This window comes from Panthera onca, chromosome C1, assembly GCF_046562875.1.
Source record: "Panthera onca isolate mPanOnc1 chromosome C1, mPanOnc1 haplotype 2, whole genome shotgun sequence".
Lineage (NCBI taxonomy): Eukaryota > Metazoa > Chordata > Mammalia > Carnivora > Felidae > Panthera > Panthera onca.
In genome coordinates this window covers 185,742,147-185,762,089 of record NC_138346.1, presented here as the reverse complement: position 1 = coordinate 185,762,089, position 19,943 = coordinate 185,742,147, and the positions used below count along the sequence as shown (strand labels likewise).

General features: G+C 36.5%; 1 protein-coding gene across 3 annotated transcripts in view; it reads right to left on the bottom strand.

Annotated features, from left to right (window-relative positions):
• Positions 1-19,943, bottom strand: part of TESK2 (testis associated actin remodelling kinase 2) — a 131,824-nt gene that overhangs the window by 60,359 nt on the left and 51,522 nt on the right. For all 3 annotated transcript variants that reach the window (XM_060622346.2, XM_060622345.2, XM_060622347.2), the window contains one exon: positions 6,724-6,845. In XM_060622346.2, the coding sequence (XP_060478329.1) occupies positions 6,724-6,845 (122 nt within the window). The remainder of the gene's footprint in view (positions 1-6,723; positions 6,846-19,943) is intronic.

Here is a 19,943-nt window from a genome sequence, read left to right as displayed (position 1 = left end):
TGAAGAATCGGATGCTCAACTGATTGAGCCACCTAGGTATCCCTCAATGTGGATTTCTAACCACTGATCTGGTCCATTCCCCTAATTTAATGAAAGAAAAAAAACAAAGCCTAGAGGTCAAGTAACTTGTCCAAGAGAATACGATTAGGAAATCATGGAGTTGTGTTAAGTACCTATGACAAATAGTGGAAGATAAGGCTAGAAAAAACAGATTAGACCTTAACTGTCAGTCTAAAGGATTGTCAACCCAATTCTGAAATAAAAGGTTTATAAGAAATAAGTTATACAATTAGAGCTGTGTATCAGGAATAGAGAAAGGGGGTCAAAAAGATAGGGAACATAATTCATTCCAGGAAAAATTCAAGAGGCCTGAAATTACAAATATATAAAGGAAAGAACAGATGCAAAAGTCTTTGAAGATCTAGAATCAAGAGCATATTAGCTTCTGGTTAGAAGCAATGAATAAAAAGAATAAGTAAAGATGACTTCGGGATTTTCAGAATGGGTAACTGGAAAGACAGCTATCTTAATAACTGAGACTGGAAAAATATCCTGCCATATTCTCACAGGATTAGCTGATACTTATCTGTTTCCTAGATGTAAAGTTTACTTCCCAGGGAGACTGGGAGATAACAGTGTTCTATTTCCCTGTATTCACCATGATATTGCCTAGCACAGGTCTGGACTGAATAGTTCCAAGTAAATATTTGGTGAATTAAAAGCATATTCTCCATTTTAACAAAATGATAACCACATTGCTATAAGTGGCTTTTGAAGAGGAGCTAAAACAATTCTGAACAAAAATAAGTAGACAGAAAAATAAATTCAGAATGTAGCCTAAAAAAAGGAAGCATGAGAATATAAATAAGGCATCTAAAAGAAATGCTAAATTTCTCGTGGCATGAAGAATAACAAAGAGGTATGAAAACAAATCTTGGTACAGGTCCTCAGAAAGACCACTGGGGAATGGAAGTTAGCAGGACATGGAATTGGGTTACAGATCTTGAGCATAAGACTTCCTGGCATAAACAACCTTATTCACAAGAGGCCCAAACAATCAGTCCATGCAGTCAACAAAGTACTTTATTGTTCCTTGTTCTAACTGATAACTTAGAGCAACTGATGATAAAAGAGCCAATCTTAACTGTAGCCATGTATTAAAAAAAAAAAAAACACATATATACAAACAAAATATACACACCTACTGCCTCTATGACTTAGCAGGCATTCTTTTCCTTCCAACTAGAAATCTTAGGAGTGAGAAAGATAAAAGGAAAAAGAGGGAGTAGGGAGGCTGGGGTCAAGAAAAAGAGAAAAAAAGCTGCAAAAGTTCAGCTCACTCGCTCCTGCTGGGCACAAAATAGCTGTGCCAGCACAGGACCAAGGCATGCCCAGAGGATTAGATGCCAACCATCTGGCAGGTCATACAGATACCGTCTTTTTCAAGTAGACTTTCCAAATCACTAATGCAGTGATTTCTGACCTCTTCTTTGATTTCAAGCAGGAGACCCTTTCTTCAAAATTCTTATACACATGTTTAACATAAAACAGATAAAAAAGTGAAGCTGCCCTGGCTGGATGAAACATAGGAGGGAACCAAAAGCCTCCTCTGCTCATCAGTCTCCCCCCGGGGGTCAACCTCTAAGGAGGCAGGTCTGCGAAAAACCTAGGGTTCTGAGAGATGGATTTTTCCCAATTTAAATCTAATAATCTCAATTTCAGGGAAAACCTTGGTTCATAATTCTGCCTCAGCTTCTGCATCTATAAAGGAGAGCTTGTTAAGCGTCACAGCTTGAAAACAGCCTAAAACCCTTATTAACAAATAGTTACAAAACATTTAAATTACAAGCACTTGGATGGCTCAGTTGGTTAAGTACTGACTTCAGCTCAGGTCATGATCTCACGTTTTGTGAGTTTGAGCCCCGAGTTGGGCTCTGTGCTGACAGCTCAGAGCCTGGAGCCTGCTTTGGATTCTGTGTCTTCAGCTCTCCCTGCCCCTCTCCCACGCACACTCTCCTTCTCTCTCTCAAAAATAAATAAACATTAAAAATTTTAAATTATAAAAACAGAGTATTAATAGTAAATTTCTAAGACAAATAGAAAAGCATTTAAGAAATAAAAATTCTAAGTATTTTAAGAATGACACACAGTCATGCTTAGTTTGATATTTAAGGTAGCCTAAGGATGTATAATAGATGCTTCTATTGCTATAGTGTTCCTCCTAATAACAAAAGTCAAGAAGACCCTGCTTCCTCTAGGCCACTGGTAAGATAATTTCTTTTTGTTGTATTCAAAATATATAATAAAAGTGAAAGCACAAAAACATGAAAGATAAAAACAACCAGAAGCTTCTTTTTAAAAGTAATCTACAAGAGCACCTGGGTGGTTCAGTAAGTTAAGCATCTGACTTCAGCTCAGGTCATGATCTCATGGTTCCTGTGTCCGAGTCCGTATTGGGCTCTGTGTTGACAGCTCAGAGCCTGGAGCCTACTTTGGATTCTGTGTCTCCCTCTCTCTGTGTCCCTCCCCCGCTCATGCGCGCGCTCTCTCTCTCTCTCTCTCCCTCTCTCTCTCTCTCAAAAATAAAATAAACATTAAAAAAAATTTTTTTAATAATCTACTTCCAGGGACATCTGAGTGGCTCAGTCAGATAAGCACTAGCTCAGCTCATGAGATGGAGCCCCACATCAGGCTCTGCACTGACAGCCTGCTTGGGATCCTCTCTATCTCTCTCTTCCCCTCCCCCACTATCTCTCTTTCTCTTTCAAAATAAATAAATAAAACTTAAAAAAAATAATAAATAAATCTATTTCCAGGCTTTTAATGACAATATATTTGAAACAGATGGCTTATACAGAACAAAAAGAGTCATCATCAAGACTGCAAAACCACTATGGTTAACAATAATTATAATAATTTTCATGTATTTTATACTTTCTGTGGATTATAACAGATGCAAAGGCTTTTATAAAGTATCTCATTTGTGGCCTACTGCCAAATCAAGAAGAAGTTAACATTATCTTTTATATATTAGAAAACTTAGCTGAGTGCAAAGAAAATTATTACTAGTTGAAAGTTAAAAGGGAGGGGTGTGTCATTCCTGCACAATGGAACCAAAAAGAGATAGGCTAAGTAAGAAAGATCAAGGGGACATCTGAATAGGAATAGTATCACTGGTCTCATCACACATTTCTAGGCTGGAACATAAATATTAAGCAAAACAAGAGTAAAGATCTAGGTGGATTCTGGCCCGGTATTTTGCAATACAGTAGCCAGTAGCTTCATGTAGTAATTTAAATCAAATTAAAAAAATTCAGTTCTTTGTTTGCACTAGCCACATTTCATACAATGCTCTTTAGGCACATGTGGCTATTGGAAAGCACAGATAAAGAACATTTCCACCACTGCAGAAAGTTCTATTCAAAAGCATTACTCTAGGAAAAAACCTTTGAACGTATTAAAACCAGCAGCACTCAATAAATGTTTGGTGAATGAATGAATGATAAGCAACAGGCTTCAATGGGCCATTAAAAAAAAAAAACAAAAAACTAGGGGCACCTGGGTGGCTCTGTCAGTTAAGAACCTGAGTTCGAACTCTGCATGGGGTGAGCTGGAGCCCCGCTTTGGGATTTCGAGATTCTCTTTCTCTCTCTCTCTCTCTCTCTCTCTCTCAGCCCCTTGTGGGATTCTCTCTCATTGCCCCTTGCTCACTTGCACTCTCTCTCTCTCTCTCTCTCTCTCCTCTCTCTCAAAAACAATAATAATAATAAAAACTAGCCAGAGAAAAAGAAACTAAGAATAGTAGCTAACATTTACCGGGCACTTAACACAAGCCAGATACTCTTCTAGGTGGTTTATATGCACTAATTTAATTAACCCTCAAACAACTTCATGACATATTTACTGTCATTATTCTCATTTTATAGATGGGAAAACTAATACTTGGACAGGTTAAGTAACTTTCCCAAGATCCAGGATTTGAATCCAGTCAGCCAGATCAGGAATCTAGAAACTTCATTTTTAATCATACTATACTATGCTATTTCTATTATATAACAACTGTATTTTAAGTTTTTGCTGTGCTAGAATAAAATTTATTTAATGTCATTCTTCCCGTGCATTCACCAGTCAAGTTTACATAAAGAAAATAAGAAAAGTAGTGAAATAAAAGACTGGCAAAAAATATACCAAATGTTAATAATAGTTTGATCCCTACACACTGAGATAAAGAGCAATTTTTATTTTCTTGTTTTGCTGACTGTTTTCTAAATGTTCCATAGTGATGATGTATCACTTCTATAAAAATGAAAAACAATAAAAATATTATTTTATTTTTAATGTTTAATTTTGAGAGAGAGAGAGACAACATGTGCAAGGCAGAAAAGGGGCAGAGACAGAGAAACAGAAGATCCAAAGCGGGCTCTGCACTAACAGCTGAGAGCCCAATACAAGGCTTGAACTCATGAGCTATGAGATCATGACCTGAACCAAAGTCAGATGTTTAACCAACTGAGCCACCCAGCCACCCCTAAAAATATTTTTAAGCAAGATGAAAATATGATCAGCTTAAAATCAAGACTTATACAATCTCACTCTCAAACATTATATAGGCCCCCTAACTGATCTCTTGGCCATGAGTCTCCCTAACACTAAACCATTCTGAATTTGCCATCAGTTACCTCTGCCATGTTAGTCCATGCTCAGAATCCAATACACAGAGGATAAAACATACTGTTTTTGGCTTTATGCAAGCCATTCTTGATTATTTTTATTACATTTCCACCTTTATCTACCAATAGTGTTCTGTCAAATCATCAATTCTTCTACGAGGAGAATGGTAGAAAGAGCCCAGGCCTCAGAGTCACAGACCTTGGCCAACACATCATCTCTTACCCTCAGTCCCTTCAATAGTGATTAGTTGTAAAGATTAAATCTTTAAATAGGTAAAGTATCCAGCATACAAGCCTTCAATAAATGGTGACTTTCTTACTATTGTTATTAACCAAATGGGTTTTTATTCACTAACTCCTCAAAAAGCTTTGCACTTTTACCTCTGTGTTTTATTACTGCTTTGCTTCTATTTTCTGAGTTCCTTCCCAATCTTCTAAAAATCCTTTTAAAATTCAAGTTCCAGTCCCAGTCAACCTCCTCCAAAAAGGCTTCCCTCACTCTGCCAAGCTAATATGATCACTCACTCCTGTGAACTTCTATAGCACGTAGAGTTTATTCTATGCAAGTGGTGGTGTCCTAGATGATTTTATTAGTTCTCTTTTCATATATGTAAGTCCTACATTCCCAGTTAGAGTCAAACTCTTTCCTACTAGCAGGCATTCCATTTTATATATGTCTTTATACTTTTCTGGTGTCTCACAAATCACCAGGCTTATACTAAATGCTCAAAAAAATATGTTAATCAGATTTGTGCATTGGGAAGAAAGTCATCATAATAAAAATACTGGCTGAACATTTTTGTAGTAGACTAGGAAGCCAACAATTCTATATAAAGGTAGAAAGTTTAAAGTAAACAGTATAATCCAATTCCATAATATACTATCACTGACCAAACATGTAAGTCATACTTAAGCTGTATGATTCCTTTCCAGTCCAATGTAAATATTAGCAATAAATGACCCTAAGTAAACAGCACTTTTAACTTCTTAAAGTGTCTTACACATAAACTCTATTAAATATATATTGACTCAAATTGTCTTATTTGATTTCATTTGGAAATACACTCACCTCACTAAAACAAAAATCAAGATAATTTGAGTGAGAAAGATTCAGATACTGATTACTAGAAAGTGAGGATCATATAACCTTATTTTATATAATATGAATTCTCCTGTAAAAAGGTAAACTATTGGGGTGCCTGGGTGGCTCAGTCAGTTAAGCAATTGACTCTTGATTTCTGCTCAGGTCATGATCTCATGGTTCATGGGATCATGCCCTCTGCCAGGCTCTATGCTGGCAGTGTAGAGCCTACTTGGGATTCTCTCTCCCTCTCTCCCTGCTCCTCCCCTACTTGCACTCTCTGTCCCTCTCTCAAAACAAACATTAAAAAAAAAAAAAAGTAAAAAAGGTAAACTATGTCTTCTCCAGTGCTAAAAGTTAAGGGTAGATAGCCTAGGGGCACTCTTTTATTTTTATTCACTGATTTAATTATGATATCTCATAAAGCAATTAAGAAAACTAAATAACAACAAAAAGAGAAAAATCTTTTCTCCTTGATAAATTACTAATTTAGTGGGGCACCTGGGTGGCTCAGTCGGTTAAGCATTTGACTCTTGACTTCGCCCAGGTCATGATCTCACAGTTGGTGAGACTGAGCTCAGTGTCAGCCTCTGAACTGATAGCACAGAGCCTGCTTGGGATTCTCTGTCTCCCTCTCTCTGCCCCTGTTTGCACTCTCTCTCTCTCAAAATAAATAAATAAACTTAAAATTTTTTTAATTACTAATTTAGCAATAGTAAACAATTGTTCTAGTGAGCTGCTTTTAAGAATAAAGCAAGTTGAGAGACAGAAGGAAGTTGCTTTATTAAATGCAGTTACAGAAAATTAATTCTCAATAGGTAGAAAAATACCTACAGCACAGCTAAATCCTAGCAAGACAGATTCAGCACAAAATTCCAAATCCCTTTTTACAGCTATTAATGCTATTCTAACAAGCCTCCAATAATGTTCCAGCTTTCTCACTAATCCTCAAAAGAAAGGAAAAGCCATTACCTAAGGATGTTGGGATGGGAGAGTCTATTCATAAGCTGAACTTCTTTCAGCATGTTTGCCCGGTTACTGCTCAATGTGTTCATCTTAAGAGCCATCACCTGGCCAGAAGCTCGATGGCGCACCTAGAAAATAAAATAGAACAAGAGAAGGGTTCAAGGACAGCAGTTAAATATGAGGTCAAAGTCTCCACATGTAAACATGCCAAGATGTTTTAGTGCCAGTTTAGATAAAATAGATACACTTCAGGATGTTTTCCTGTAAACTGATCACATTAGGGTCTCACTTCCATTAATGAAGATGGATTTATTCCATCAAAGAGCAAAACTGTTTCACATTAAGCTGGCCAGAAAAACATTGTTAATAACACCTCAAGAAATGGAAGCTTTTTTTAATACCTTAGAAAAAAATGGGGGAAATTTATTAGGCTAGTTCCTTATGGTGAATATTGCTGAGTCTTAGGACACTAACAGGAAAAAGTCCCCTTTGTGGAATTTTAAGTGTGCACAGAAAAGATATATGCATAAGCCTTATATAACACTTAAGGAACTATAAAACTATCTTTATAGGACACTAAAGCCACATCCTCAAAATCTCCCCCAAGCAGCATGTGTGTGTGCATCTGTGTGTGTGTGTGTGTGTGTGTGTGTGTGTGTGTATACGCACACATAAGTATATACATGAAAAAAAGCATTCATGTTAAATATAGAAAGAAGTCAGTGGACCTTTTAGGGATAATATAGTGAGCCAACCCAAAGTACCTTATAATCACATAAACATACTCAAGTCAGATACAAAAAAACATGGGTCACACCATTCACACTATTACCCGTACACACAGAGGAAAGTCTACTTCTAAAACATTTATTCTCTACAGAATTCAATATATTTTGCATGTAAAAATATTGTTTTATAATTTCAATGCACACTCCACAGTTTCCAATAACTGTAATACTTTACTCACAAGAAAATTAACTATGTTTTTACCCTCTAAATGTCTCAGTAGTAGCAAAAGGAGACTACCAGAGAAAATATTTTGTCTTACCCAAAAGAAACTCAATTATTTACTGAAATGTGTTTTTCCTACTGAGAAATTATGAATGAGGCAGTAGAAAAATTACCAAGTACCAAGGACCTCCTTACTCTCTGGTTAAAAAAAAAACATTTCAGATCTGGCACAACAGAGACTTGCTATGCAAAAATGTCATCGTCCTATGGACTTTGAGTATTCTTTTAGTATATTGTAATTGACCAAGTGGAAGTTTCAGGAGAAAATATGACAACCTACTTAACTCTTCAATCTACAGAAATTCCTTGAAATGACAACAGCCCCAGAATTTCAGCATATCTATTAGTACAGGACAGACATAACATTTTATCTTAAGAGTTCAAAGAAACAATGTTTCAGATCAGCCAGACATAAGGGAAAGAGGAAGCAAAACACTCAGAGCCACAGGGACCCCGGTTAGAAAAACTGAGGCAGAACACTGGCTGTCTCTCCCCTCTTCTAGATCTCTTAGTGAGATTTGGAACCCAACTCTCTTCCTAGTGCATCAATGATTCTGTTGTCATGTATCTCGTGATTGAAGAAAGAGAAGTGACTTTCCTTTTCAGATCCTGCATGGATAAGTTAAAAGAAACGTTTATATACAAAGAACACACTGACAGTATTCTTCCAACTCTATTTACAGAAGACATCTGTGTTTTAATAAGGGCTCTCCATTCTGAAAGCTATTCTTCTTTTTTCATCATCTGAAAACTATCACTCGGAAATTTTAACAAAATGTGAGCTTTTAAGAAAGTTCGATATTAAAACAATGTGAAATTCTAGGATGAACAATCTGTATTTCAAACTAATCAGAAAAAATCCTATTTCCTTAAAACAGTGGACAAGATGATGAACATGTTCATAACTCATTGCATTCTATCTTTCATCTGCATAAAATACTTTCTTCTAGCACCTCAAATTCTACTTACCTTTCAAGACCACACCCAAATGTTCCCTCCTCCCTGAAGTCTTCTTGACTCTCTGGGAATCATTTATTTGTGGTTTCCATCTTTATGCCACCTCAGAACAACATTCATAACACCAGTATACCACTCATCACATGGTTCTGTACATAAATATCTCCTCACCAGTCTATAAAGCATCTTGATACCAGGATCTATACTGTATCCATCTTTGTCTTGCAGTGCCTGGAAGGCCTGGCACATCATAAGGGCACAGTGAAAACAATGGCAATAACAGTTAAGTGAAACTTCTAATATACTTTCTATATATTATCTAAGGGCCAGTGAATCATTTATTCAGGTGAATTATTTGGGCAGAAGTGAGCCAGGAGTAATTTTTTTTGAGGAGGGCAGGGGTTGGGGGGAAGATTCAAATGGAAAAGAAATATAAAACTTGGTAAAATTTTTTGGGGTTTACCATCTAGAAAGGGACAAATAATAAGCTATATGGCGAGTCAGAGAAGAAAGACAATGAAGAATAAAACACAGCACACAAAGTATTTATATAAATGTTGAAATGTTGACAGAATGAGCACTTAGGCAAAAACTTCATGGAACTTCAATGAAACCTCAAAAGATTAATAGACATTGATAGATTTTTAAAATACAGATTACAGTTGATAAAGGAAGAAAAAAGTATCGTTTAAATATAGAGGTCCACAAAAGATGGGGTACCTGCCTAAATGTAGGAGGATCTTCATTCCAAGTTTCTAAAACTACAAAAATTAATTACCCTTCAAATAGACTTAGATTTTCAGAGTTAAAAGAAGGTGCTTTTTTGCTTCAGTATGTCCTCTACAGATAGATCATGGTTACTATTAATAAGAATATTCCTAAGAGAGTGACATCTTTAACTACCTTGGAAAATAAATGCTAAAATGGTTGCTGCTAGGGGAGAGAAATGGGAGGGATAGGTAAAATAGGTAAAGGGGATTAAGAGGTACAAAATTCCAGTTATAAAATAAATGCGTCAGTGATGAAAATCATAGCACACGGAATATAGTAAATGATATTGTAATAACATTGTATGGTGACAGATGGCAACTATACTTATTGTGGTGAGCATTTCATAATGTATATAATTGTCAAATCACTATGTTGTACACCTGAAACTAATATAATGTCAACTATATTTCTATCAAAAATTTATTTTTTTAATGTTTTTTAACTTATTTTTATGTTTTTAAATTTATTTTGAGAGAGACAGAAACAGAGTATGAGTAGGGGAAGGGCAGAGAGAGAGGGAGACACAGAATCTGAAGAAGGCTCCAGGCTTTGAGCTGTCAGCCCAGAGCCCGAGGCGGGGCTTGAACTCATGTACCACAAGATCATGACCTGAGCCGAAATCAGATGTTTAACCGACTGAGACACCCAGGAGCCCTCTATCAAAAATTTAAAAATAAAAATATTATTATAAAGGGTAAGACCTCAAAAAATTAAAAATAAAATTGCCACATGATCCAGCAGTTCTACTTCTGGGTATGTACCCAAAAGAATTGAAAGTAGAGTTTCAATTTGCACACCCATGTTCATGGCAGCATTATTCACAACAGCCAAGACGTATATGCAACACAGGTGCTCACTGACAGAGGAATAAACAAAATGTTTATTTTGTTTATAGAATGGAATAGAATGGAATGGAATAGAATGGAATATTATAGAATTGATATGGAATATTATAGAATGGAATATTATTATTTAGCCTTAAAAAGAAAGGAAATTCTGACACATGCTATAATACAGATGAACCTTGAAGTTATTATGCTAAGTGAAATAACCCAGTCACAAAAAGATAAATACCATATGTTTCCACTTACTTGAGGTACTTAGGGTAGTTAAATTTATACAAACATAATGTAGAATGGTGGTTGCCAGAGGCTAGGGGAAGGGGAGGGATTTGGAGTTGTATACTGGGTATAGAGTTTCAGTTCTGCAAGATGAAGAGTTCTGGAGACTGGTAGCACAACCACGTGAACTGAATTATACACTTAAATATGATTAAGATGGTAAATCTTGTATGTACTTTACCATAATTATAAATAAATGAAGAGAGGGAGGGAAGAAAAGCAAGAAAAAAGAAAGGGAGAAAGAAGATAACAGAAGAGAAAATCGGTACTTCTCCTTGACTTTTAAATTCATCTGATGCTACCACAGGATCTTCAAATCTACTTTCTAAAGAAGAGCATAGCAGAGTGGTGAAGGGCTCCAGGTCAGGAAATGAGCAGACTGAATACAACGTTTTAATACTTACTGATTAGAATGACTTCTCTGTGAAGACTTCTACTGTAAAATGAAGAGAACAATAGTCTCTATCTCCTAGCACGATTATGGAGGACAAAATAGTGTTATGTTAGATAAATGAGATAATGGATGCAAACTAACACAGAGGTTGGCCCAATAAGCATTCAATAAATAGGTATTGTTTTTAATAAAAATAAGAAAGTATAGGGGCGCCTGGGTGGCTCAGTCAGTTAAGGGTCCGATTTGGGCTCAGGTCATGATCTTAGTGATTTCAAGCCCCGCACCAGGCTCTGTGCTGACAGCTCGGAGCCTGGAGTCTGGTTTGGATTCTGTGTTTCCTGCTCTCTCTGCCCCTCCCTTGCTCACACTCTGTCTCTGTCTCTCTCAAGAATAAATAAACATTAAAAAAATATTTAAAAAAATAAACTATATGCTCATAAGAATTTAGCATATCAGGTGAATTTGACATAACACAGAAAATACTATTATAATTTTAAGTGAAAAACAGTAGTATATATAATTGCTGTATAATACCCCCAAGATTACTTATATACTACAAAGGGAAAAATATGTCTTTACAATGGAGAGATCTGCTGGTTAGCACCTTAACCAAGGGGTTGGTCACATTTAGCATTACCAAAAGTGAAACACCTGGCATTGTCAACTTTCTGATGTGATGTAATATACATACTGAAATGTTTAAGTCAAATCTAATCATAAGAAAACAATTAGACACATCCAGAATATCTAAAAGACAACTAGACAATCCTCTCCAAACAAAATGTGGGGGAATATTCTAGATTAAGTGACATTAACAGACATAACCCCTGAAACGAAATGTATGAAACCTTGATTTGATTCTGGGTTCAAAAAAGCTATAAAAAACTTTTTGTTGGGGCCCCTGGCTGACTCAGTTGGTAGAGGATGTGACTCTTGATCTCAGGGTCATGAGTTCAAGCTCCATGTTGGGCGTAGAGCTTACTTAATTAAAAAAAACAAAAAACACCCACCTTTTGCTGGCAAATAGGAAAACTTTTAATAGGAACTGTATATGAAATTATTTTTCTGAATTAAGGTTAATTGTCTCAGTTATAAATAATGATACTATGGCCTCATAGAAGAACGCATTCTTAGAAGATATATACTAAAATATTTATATTAAAGTGTCATGATAGCTGCAATTTGCTTTCAAGTGTTGTAAAAAATATATATATATACCAATGGGGCACCTGGTTGGCTCAGTTAGTAGTACAGCATGTAACTCTTGATCTCAGGATTGTAAGTTCAAGTCCCATGTTGGGTGTAGAGATGACTTTAAAAAATAAAATAAAATCTTAAAAAAATACAGATAGATAAAGCAATGTAGGAAAACATTAGCTGGCAAATCCAGGTGAAGGGACTATAGGGGTTTTATACTATTCTTTCCATTTTCTATAGATTTTTATTTTTTTAATTAAAACATTTTTTTAATGTTTTATTTATTTTTGAGAGAGAGAGACAAAGCATGAATGGGGGAGGGGCAGAGAGAGAGGGAGACACAGAACCCGAAGCAGGCTCCAGTCTCTGAGCTATCAGCACAGAGCCCGATGCAGGGCTCGAACCCGTGAACCATGATATCATGACCTGAGCCAAAGTCGGATGCTCAACCGACTAAGCCACACAGGCACTCCCAATTTTCTATAGATTTTTAAAGCTTCCAAAAGTTGGAAGAAACAAGTAAAAAATTTATCTTATTTTCTCCCATAAATTTAGCATTAAGAAATAAAGAACAGTTTTTTAATCACACACACAAAAAATCCTGCATATGATATATGCCCAAGCCTATGCTAAAACAAAAAGTGGAAGTAAGTTTATCAAATGTTAATAGTGACTGTCACTGGTGGTAGAACTAATATCAATGATTTATTTTCTTTTACTTTTCTTCATTTTCCAATTCTTTCACAGTATATTTGACTAAAATTTCTAATAGAAAATATAACTTTTCAACTTCAATTTATATTAATTTTTACCTAAATAATACATGCATATATTTTCTTTGTAACACATTAAAACAATATAAATAAAAATAAATAAGTCCCTTTGACTATCCGATCCATTAAATGCAATCTTCTGTGTTCATTCCAAGTAGTTATTGTCTCAAGCTTGATGAGTACCCCTCTAGGCCTTTAAAAAATGCACTGACAACACTCCCTCAATACATACACAGACACACAGACACACACACACACATTAGGAAACAGAGAGCATGGCATCTAACTGCAGACAAAATTAAAGTTTTATAGAACAGAGGCTTATATTCACATGTTCAGAAGTCCAAGTACCCTGCAGGTTTTAAAGATGTTTCAGTAATATACCAAAACAAACAAAAAAGCACAGATACAATCAAATAACAATACTAAGTCACCAGAAATGTCTGTGTACATAAGAATTTCTCTACCAGCATGGTAGTATTCTAATGAGTAACCCCCATCATCCCACAGTTCTTCTGGATAAAGTATGAACAATGGGAAAATTAAAGGAAGAGGCCAACCAGAAGAAAGAGAACTATATAAAGGGTGAGCAGAAAAATTGAGAACTGCTACTTAGAATGAATGATCGCAGACACCAAGAAAACATTCAGTGGCATTAGGCAGGCAACTATCAAGAACAGAGTTTCTCCCCTTGATCAAAGATTCAGACCCTAAAACTAATATCTGAGTTGAAGATAATTTCCAGATCTGCAAACAAGAGTTACATATCACAAACTAAAGTCCAGTCAAGTGTGTACATGCAGGCTGGAAGTGACCGATTACCTTTCATTAGTCTTTTCAGGTACAAATAGTAACAAATATTATCATCCTCTATGCAAGGCACTGTGCTGGACGTTGAGAAGCCTATAGATCAACACTAGGCATCAGCTTGTCAGGTCTTCCAGTAATCCATGCCCCCAAATCACAAAGTTACCTTGTTGCTCTCCAGTTTAAAATTCTTCAATGGCTCACTGATACTTAAGGAATAAAGTCCAAACTCCTTAGCAAAACTAAATTCATCTACTGCTCCCTGTCTATCCCTGTGCCCACTCCTCCCCCTATCTTTACCTATTATATATTTATATTTGTAATTCTTACAAATGCATCACACTCTCATACTTCCTTGCCTTGACATATACTATTCTCCTTGCCTTGATGCAATCCTCACCTCCTGAGCCCAATACCAATCTCCCTACTAAATTTCTTTCAATTATTCAAGATATAGAAACATCACTTTCCCTGGGAAAAATCTCTTTACTTCAAGAAAAACTGGATGCTCCATTCTGTGTTTTCTTACTACTCTACCCTTAATTATCTGTATTACAGAAGTTGCATTACATAATTTGCATATCGTATTACAGAATTTGCATATTGCGTTTGTATGTTGGTAGTCTACCTATCTTCTATATGTCTAAGAGCAGTCTGGGTTCAAGATGGCAACATAGGAAGACCCTGAACTCATCTCCTTCTATGGACACATAGAATCTACAACTACAAGGGCGCCTGGGTGGCTCAGTTGGTTACACTTCCGACTTCCACTCAGGTAATGATCTCACGGTTCATGGGTTCGAGCCCCGCGACAGGATCTGTGTTGATGGTCCAGAGCCTGAGGCCAGCTTCAGATTCTGTGTCTACGTCTCTCTCTGCCCTCCCCCACCCATGCTCGCTCTCTCTCTCTCTCAAATATAAATAAACATTTTTAAAAATCAGATTAAAAAAGAGATTAAAAAATCTACAACTACATATGAATAATTTCCCATATGCTTCAAGCCAAGAACTTGCCCCGTTCATTTTTCTATCCTTGAAAGAGTAGTTCAGCTTTCTTCCACACCCCACATACACACCTTCTGACATGTAGGACTTATTTTTACATGGGCAATCTAGATTTTTGTCAAAAATCATACAAAGGTAAGCAGGAAAGAGAAACATGACAATAATTATATAACTACGAACAGACATTAGATTTTTTCAAATAGAAAAAACAAATTACAGGTTACAAATACAATCCTATGTCCATTAGCTATTTCTATAGCCCATTTTTATTCCATTCAAATAAGCATATTAACACACAAATGAGAGTGACTGTTAATATAGGGGTACCTCTAATTCAACTCTAATTTATATTTTTAAAATTAAATTATTTGCATATGTTTAATAACAAATCACATCCCATATATTCACTTTTAGCAGTGTGGTATAAAATCAAGCTAAGAATCCCTTCTCTGGCACAGTGCCTTTAGTTTAGCATTTAGAAATTGCTCAAAAAATATTTGCTGAATTTAAATAGTTAACTTGAGTCAGGAGGCTTAATTTCTAGAGCAAATGAGAAACATAAACCTCTGACCAGTTCAGAGAAATAGTAAGGAGAGAATTAAATAATAATTAGGACAAGAACATAAGAACTGTCACAAAGCAATTAATCATTAAGTTAACTGTTAAATGAATGGCTTAGGACTTCCAGTCAAGAAGTCACAGTGAATATACAATAAGTATACAGTAAGCTGGTATAGCAATGTAAGTATTAGGCATATGCAGTGTTTAAAGCAATAATTTTCAATAGAGGCTATAACAAGTCACTTACGAGGCGTTTTTAAAGTTTTTAGATTAAGGTTTTTGGTTATAACAATGACTGGGGGCAAGGAGTGTTGCTGGCCAGAGATGCTAGACATCCTGCAAGGTACCAGGACAGTACTGCACAAGGAAGCATTGTTCTATGTGCTGTATGAAATTCAAATATCTTGCTAGACATTCATGTAAATGAAGAACATATATATGTATTATTACCTGAACTTGGATTCTAACACTATTTGACAAAAAAAAAAAAAAAGTCATCTTGCATGGTTTTAATATATACTAAATTTTCTAGAAATACAACTATATTATGAATTGAGGAAAAATCACTTCTTTCGTTATGTTCAGAAGAACACATGAAGAATTGGTCAACATTTCAGAAAATCAGACCACCAGTAGCAATGCTGCTCCTAGTATTTGAAGTATAGTATAGTCGTATAGTATTTGAATCCTATACAACTGTATTGTATTATACAATATGTATCAGAACCCATTTGTAGTTTTTATACTCACAATGATTTATTTAGCCTTTATTTTAAAATATCACCTATACTGGGGAGCCTGGGTGACTGTCAGTTAAGCATCTGACTCTTAGATTTCGGCTCAGGTCATGATCTCATGGTCTTGAGATGGAGCTCCATGTCAGACTCCACGCTGTTAGTGTCTGACTCTTGATCTTGGCTCCGGTCATAATCTCACAGTTCGTGAGTTTCAGCCCCACATGGGGCTCAACACTGATGGTGCAGAGCCTGCTTGGGATTCTGTCTCATTTCTCTCTGCCTCTCCTCTGCAGGTGCTCGCTCTCTCTCTCTCTCTCTCTCTCAACATAAACTTAAAATAAAATATCAACTATAGTGGCACCTGGGTGGCTCAGTCGTTGGACCACCCAACCCTTGATTTTGGCTTAGGTCATGATCCCAGGGTTAGGGGATCAAGTCCCACAGTGGTCTCTGTGCTGAGCATGGTAAGAATCTCTCTCCCTCTGCCCCTCTCCCCTGCTTGTGCTCTCTTTCTCTTTCTAAAAATTAAAAAAAAAAAAAATCAACCATAAATTAAAAGCATATTTTTGCTTTGCTCACAAATAAATTTATCAGTGTTCCTACTCTGCCAAGTTTTTTCCCTCAATGAAACATTCAAGATTAAATGAATATTTTACAAAGAAACACTGATAAAGCTGGCAAAGATATATCATACCTCGTTCTTTTCTCTCCTTCATCAATCTGTAATTTGCCTTGGCAAGCTATCGCTATTTCATTTGAGGTCACTGTCCTCTTTCCCTTATCACATACAAATAAGTCTAGTCCATTAGATTTTTTTGGTCTGTTATACTTTTTTTTTTTTTTAATTTTTTTTTTCAACGTTTTTTATTTATTTTTGGGACAGAGAGAGACAGAGCATGAACGGGGGAGGGGCAGAGAGAGAGGGAGACACAGAATCGGAAACAGGCTCCAGGCTCCGAGCCATCAGCCCAGAGCCTGACGCGGGGCTCGAACTCACAGACCGCGAGATCGTGACCTGGCTGAAGTCGGACGCTTAACCGACTGCGCCACCCAGGCGCCCCTGTTATACTTTTATTCTAATATCCACTGGTATCTCTGCTCTTTAATTTTTCTTCTTGCATGGAATGGCTTCTGTCTTCTCTTAAATCTAAAACTAATCATTTGTGGGGCGTCTGGGTAGCTCAGTTGATCAAGTGTCTGACTTCAGCTAAGGTCATGATCTCACGCTTCGTGGGTTCGAGCCCCACATTGGGCTCTGTGCTGACAGCTCAGAGCCTGGAGACTGCTTCAGATTCTGTCTCCCTCCTTCTCTGCCCCTCCCCCACTCACGCTCTGTTTCTCTCTTTCTCTCAAAAATAAACATTAAAAAAAAATTTTAAACCAGTCATTTGTGAGAGGGTAAAAGCATCAGACTACTTCATTAAATTTTCTACAGTAGTCAGGCCCCAAATTTTGCATATTGAAATGTATATTTTTACTAATTTAATTTTCTTTTACTTCTTGTTTATCATAGAGTTAGAGTATCATGTTGATGCTTTATAATTATGAACAACAGTAACCTAATTACCTATCAATTTCATTTCCAAGGTAGTCAGAATTCATTAAAAAATTGTTATAGTAGCAATAATATAGCTATTATTCATAGCACTTGCTTCATACTAGGCTCTGTTATACTGTATATATACACGTGTCTATATATATATATACATATATATATATAGACACGTGTATATATATATATATTAACTCAATCCTCAAAACAATTCTGGGAGGTTGGTATTATTAATGTCTCCTATTTTACAGCTATGGAAATTGGGCACAGAGAGATTAAAAGGACTTTCTCAAGATCCTACATCTAGTAAACGAGAGAGCCAGAATTTGAACCCAGATAATGGAAACATTAGGGCTAAAATGCTTGAGAACAACTAATCTAAGGGAAAAAGCACTGCATGCACCCTACAAAACTGCCAAGAAATAATAATTATGACCTTGTATGTATCTAACAACACAGACTTGTAATATATAAAACAAAAACTGACAAAACACAAGGCAAGTTTAACAAATCCACAGTCTTCATGGGATTATTTAACATACCTCTCAGAAACTGAAAGTTCTAGAAGATAAATGAGTATGGATATAGCACTTTTTTTTAAAGTTTATTTATTTTGAGAGAGAGCGGAAACACATGTGCATGAGCATTGGAGGGGGCAGAGACAGAGAGGACAGAGAGAGAATCTCAAGGAGGTTCTGCACTGTCAGTGCTGAGCCCAAAGCGGGGCTCAAACCCAGAAACCATGAGATCTTGACCTGAGCCGAAATCAAGAGTTGGATGGTTAACAGACTAAGCCACCCAGATGGCTGATATGATACATTTTAATAACAAAACTGATATGCTTGATTCAATCTTGTCCCAATAAAGGTAGGCTTTATTTATCTTTTTTTTTTTCAAGTCCATATGAAAAAATTGACCAAAATGCCTGGATCATAAAGGAATTCTCAAAAAATTTCAAAGAACGTAGTTCCAAAACCACATTCCCAGACCACTATGAAATAAAATTAGAAGTCAACAACAAAAAAAAAAATAATTAAAAACAAGCATAGTAGACAACACTGTTTATCAACATCTATTTTCCCCCTCTTCTTGACTTATAGGACCTCAGTTAGTTGGCAATGTGCTTGGTTAATTAAAACATTCAGGGCGCCTGGGTGCTCGGTCGGTTAAGTATCTGACTCTTGATTTTGGATCAGGTCATGATCTCACAGTTCATGAGTTCCAGCCCTGCATCAGGCTCCGCACTCACATTATAGAGCCCTCTTGGGATTCATCCTCTCTCTCTCTCTCTCTCTCTCTCTCTCTCTCTCTCTCTCTCCCCCGCTCTCTCTAGAGTAGCCAGGTGACATAGTACTAAGTAAGGAGATATAAGTGGGAATTGCTAGGTAGGGATTCTAGAAACGTTTCCCTGATGAAATTGCCCTTTATCGTTTTTATAGACTGGAGCAAAGACGTAGTGCTTGCATCAAGAACAGCTACCTTATAACCAAAAGGCCACAAACTACACACTAAAGACAAGGAAACTAGAAGCTTGGTTTGTTGAGGACTTCCTTAAGCAGCTGCACAGCATAGGCATTTCTCAAGATTTCTTGAGAAAAATTTGAATAAGCCACTGTGTTCAGGTTTCTGTAACATACTGCCAAAAACAACCCTAACTGATTTGCAAAAAAGATTAAAAATAAATGGGTTAGGGGCACCTGGGTGGCTCAGTCAGTTGAGCCTCCAACTTCGGCTCCAGATGTGATCTCACGGTTTGTGAGTTCGAGCCCTACATCAGGCTCTGTGCTGGCAGCTCAGAGCCTGGAGCCTGCTTTGGATTCTGTGTCTCCCTCTCTCTCTGACCCTCCCCTGTTCATGCTCTGTCTGTCTCTGTCTCAAAAATAAATAAACATTTAAAAAAATGTAAAAATGGGTTAGAGTTCAACTAAAAATGCCATATAAAAATATAAAAATAAAGATAAAAACAAAAATTAATGAAATAGGAAACAAAGAAACAATTGAGAGATTCAACAAACCAAAAGCTGACTTGGGAATACAAAAAACTAATAAACATATCTGCAGTGACTCTGGATCAAGAAAAAATCTTTTAGGGGCGCCTGGGGGGCTCAGTCAGTTGAGCGTCTGACTTCAGCTCAGGTCATGATCTTGCAGTTTGTAAGTTTGAGCCCTGCATTGGGCCCTATGCTGACAGCTCAGAGACTAGAACCTGCTTTGGATTCTGTGTCTCCCTCTTTCTTTGTCCCTCCCCCACTCTGTCTGTCTCTCTCTCACTCAAAAATAAACATTTTAAAAATTAAAAAAAAAAGAAAGAAAAAATTAAAAGAAAAAATCTTTTATTGT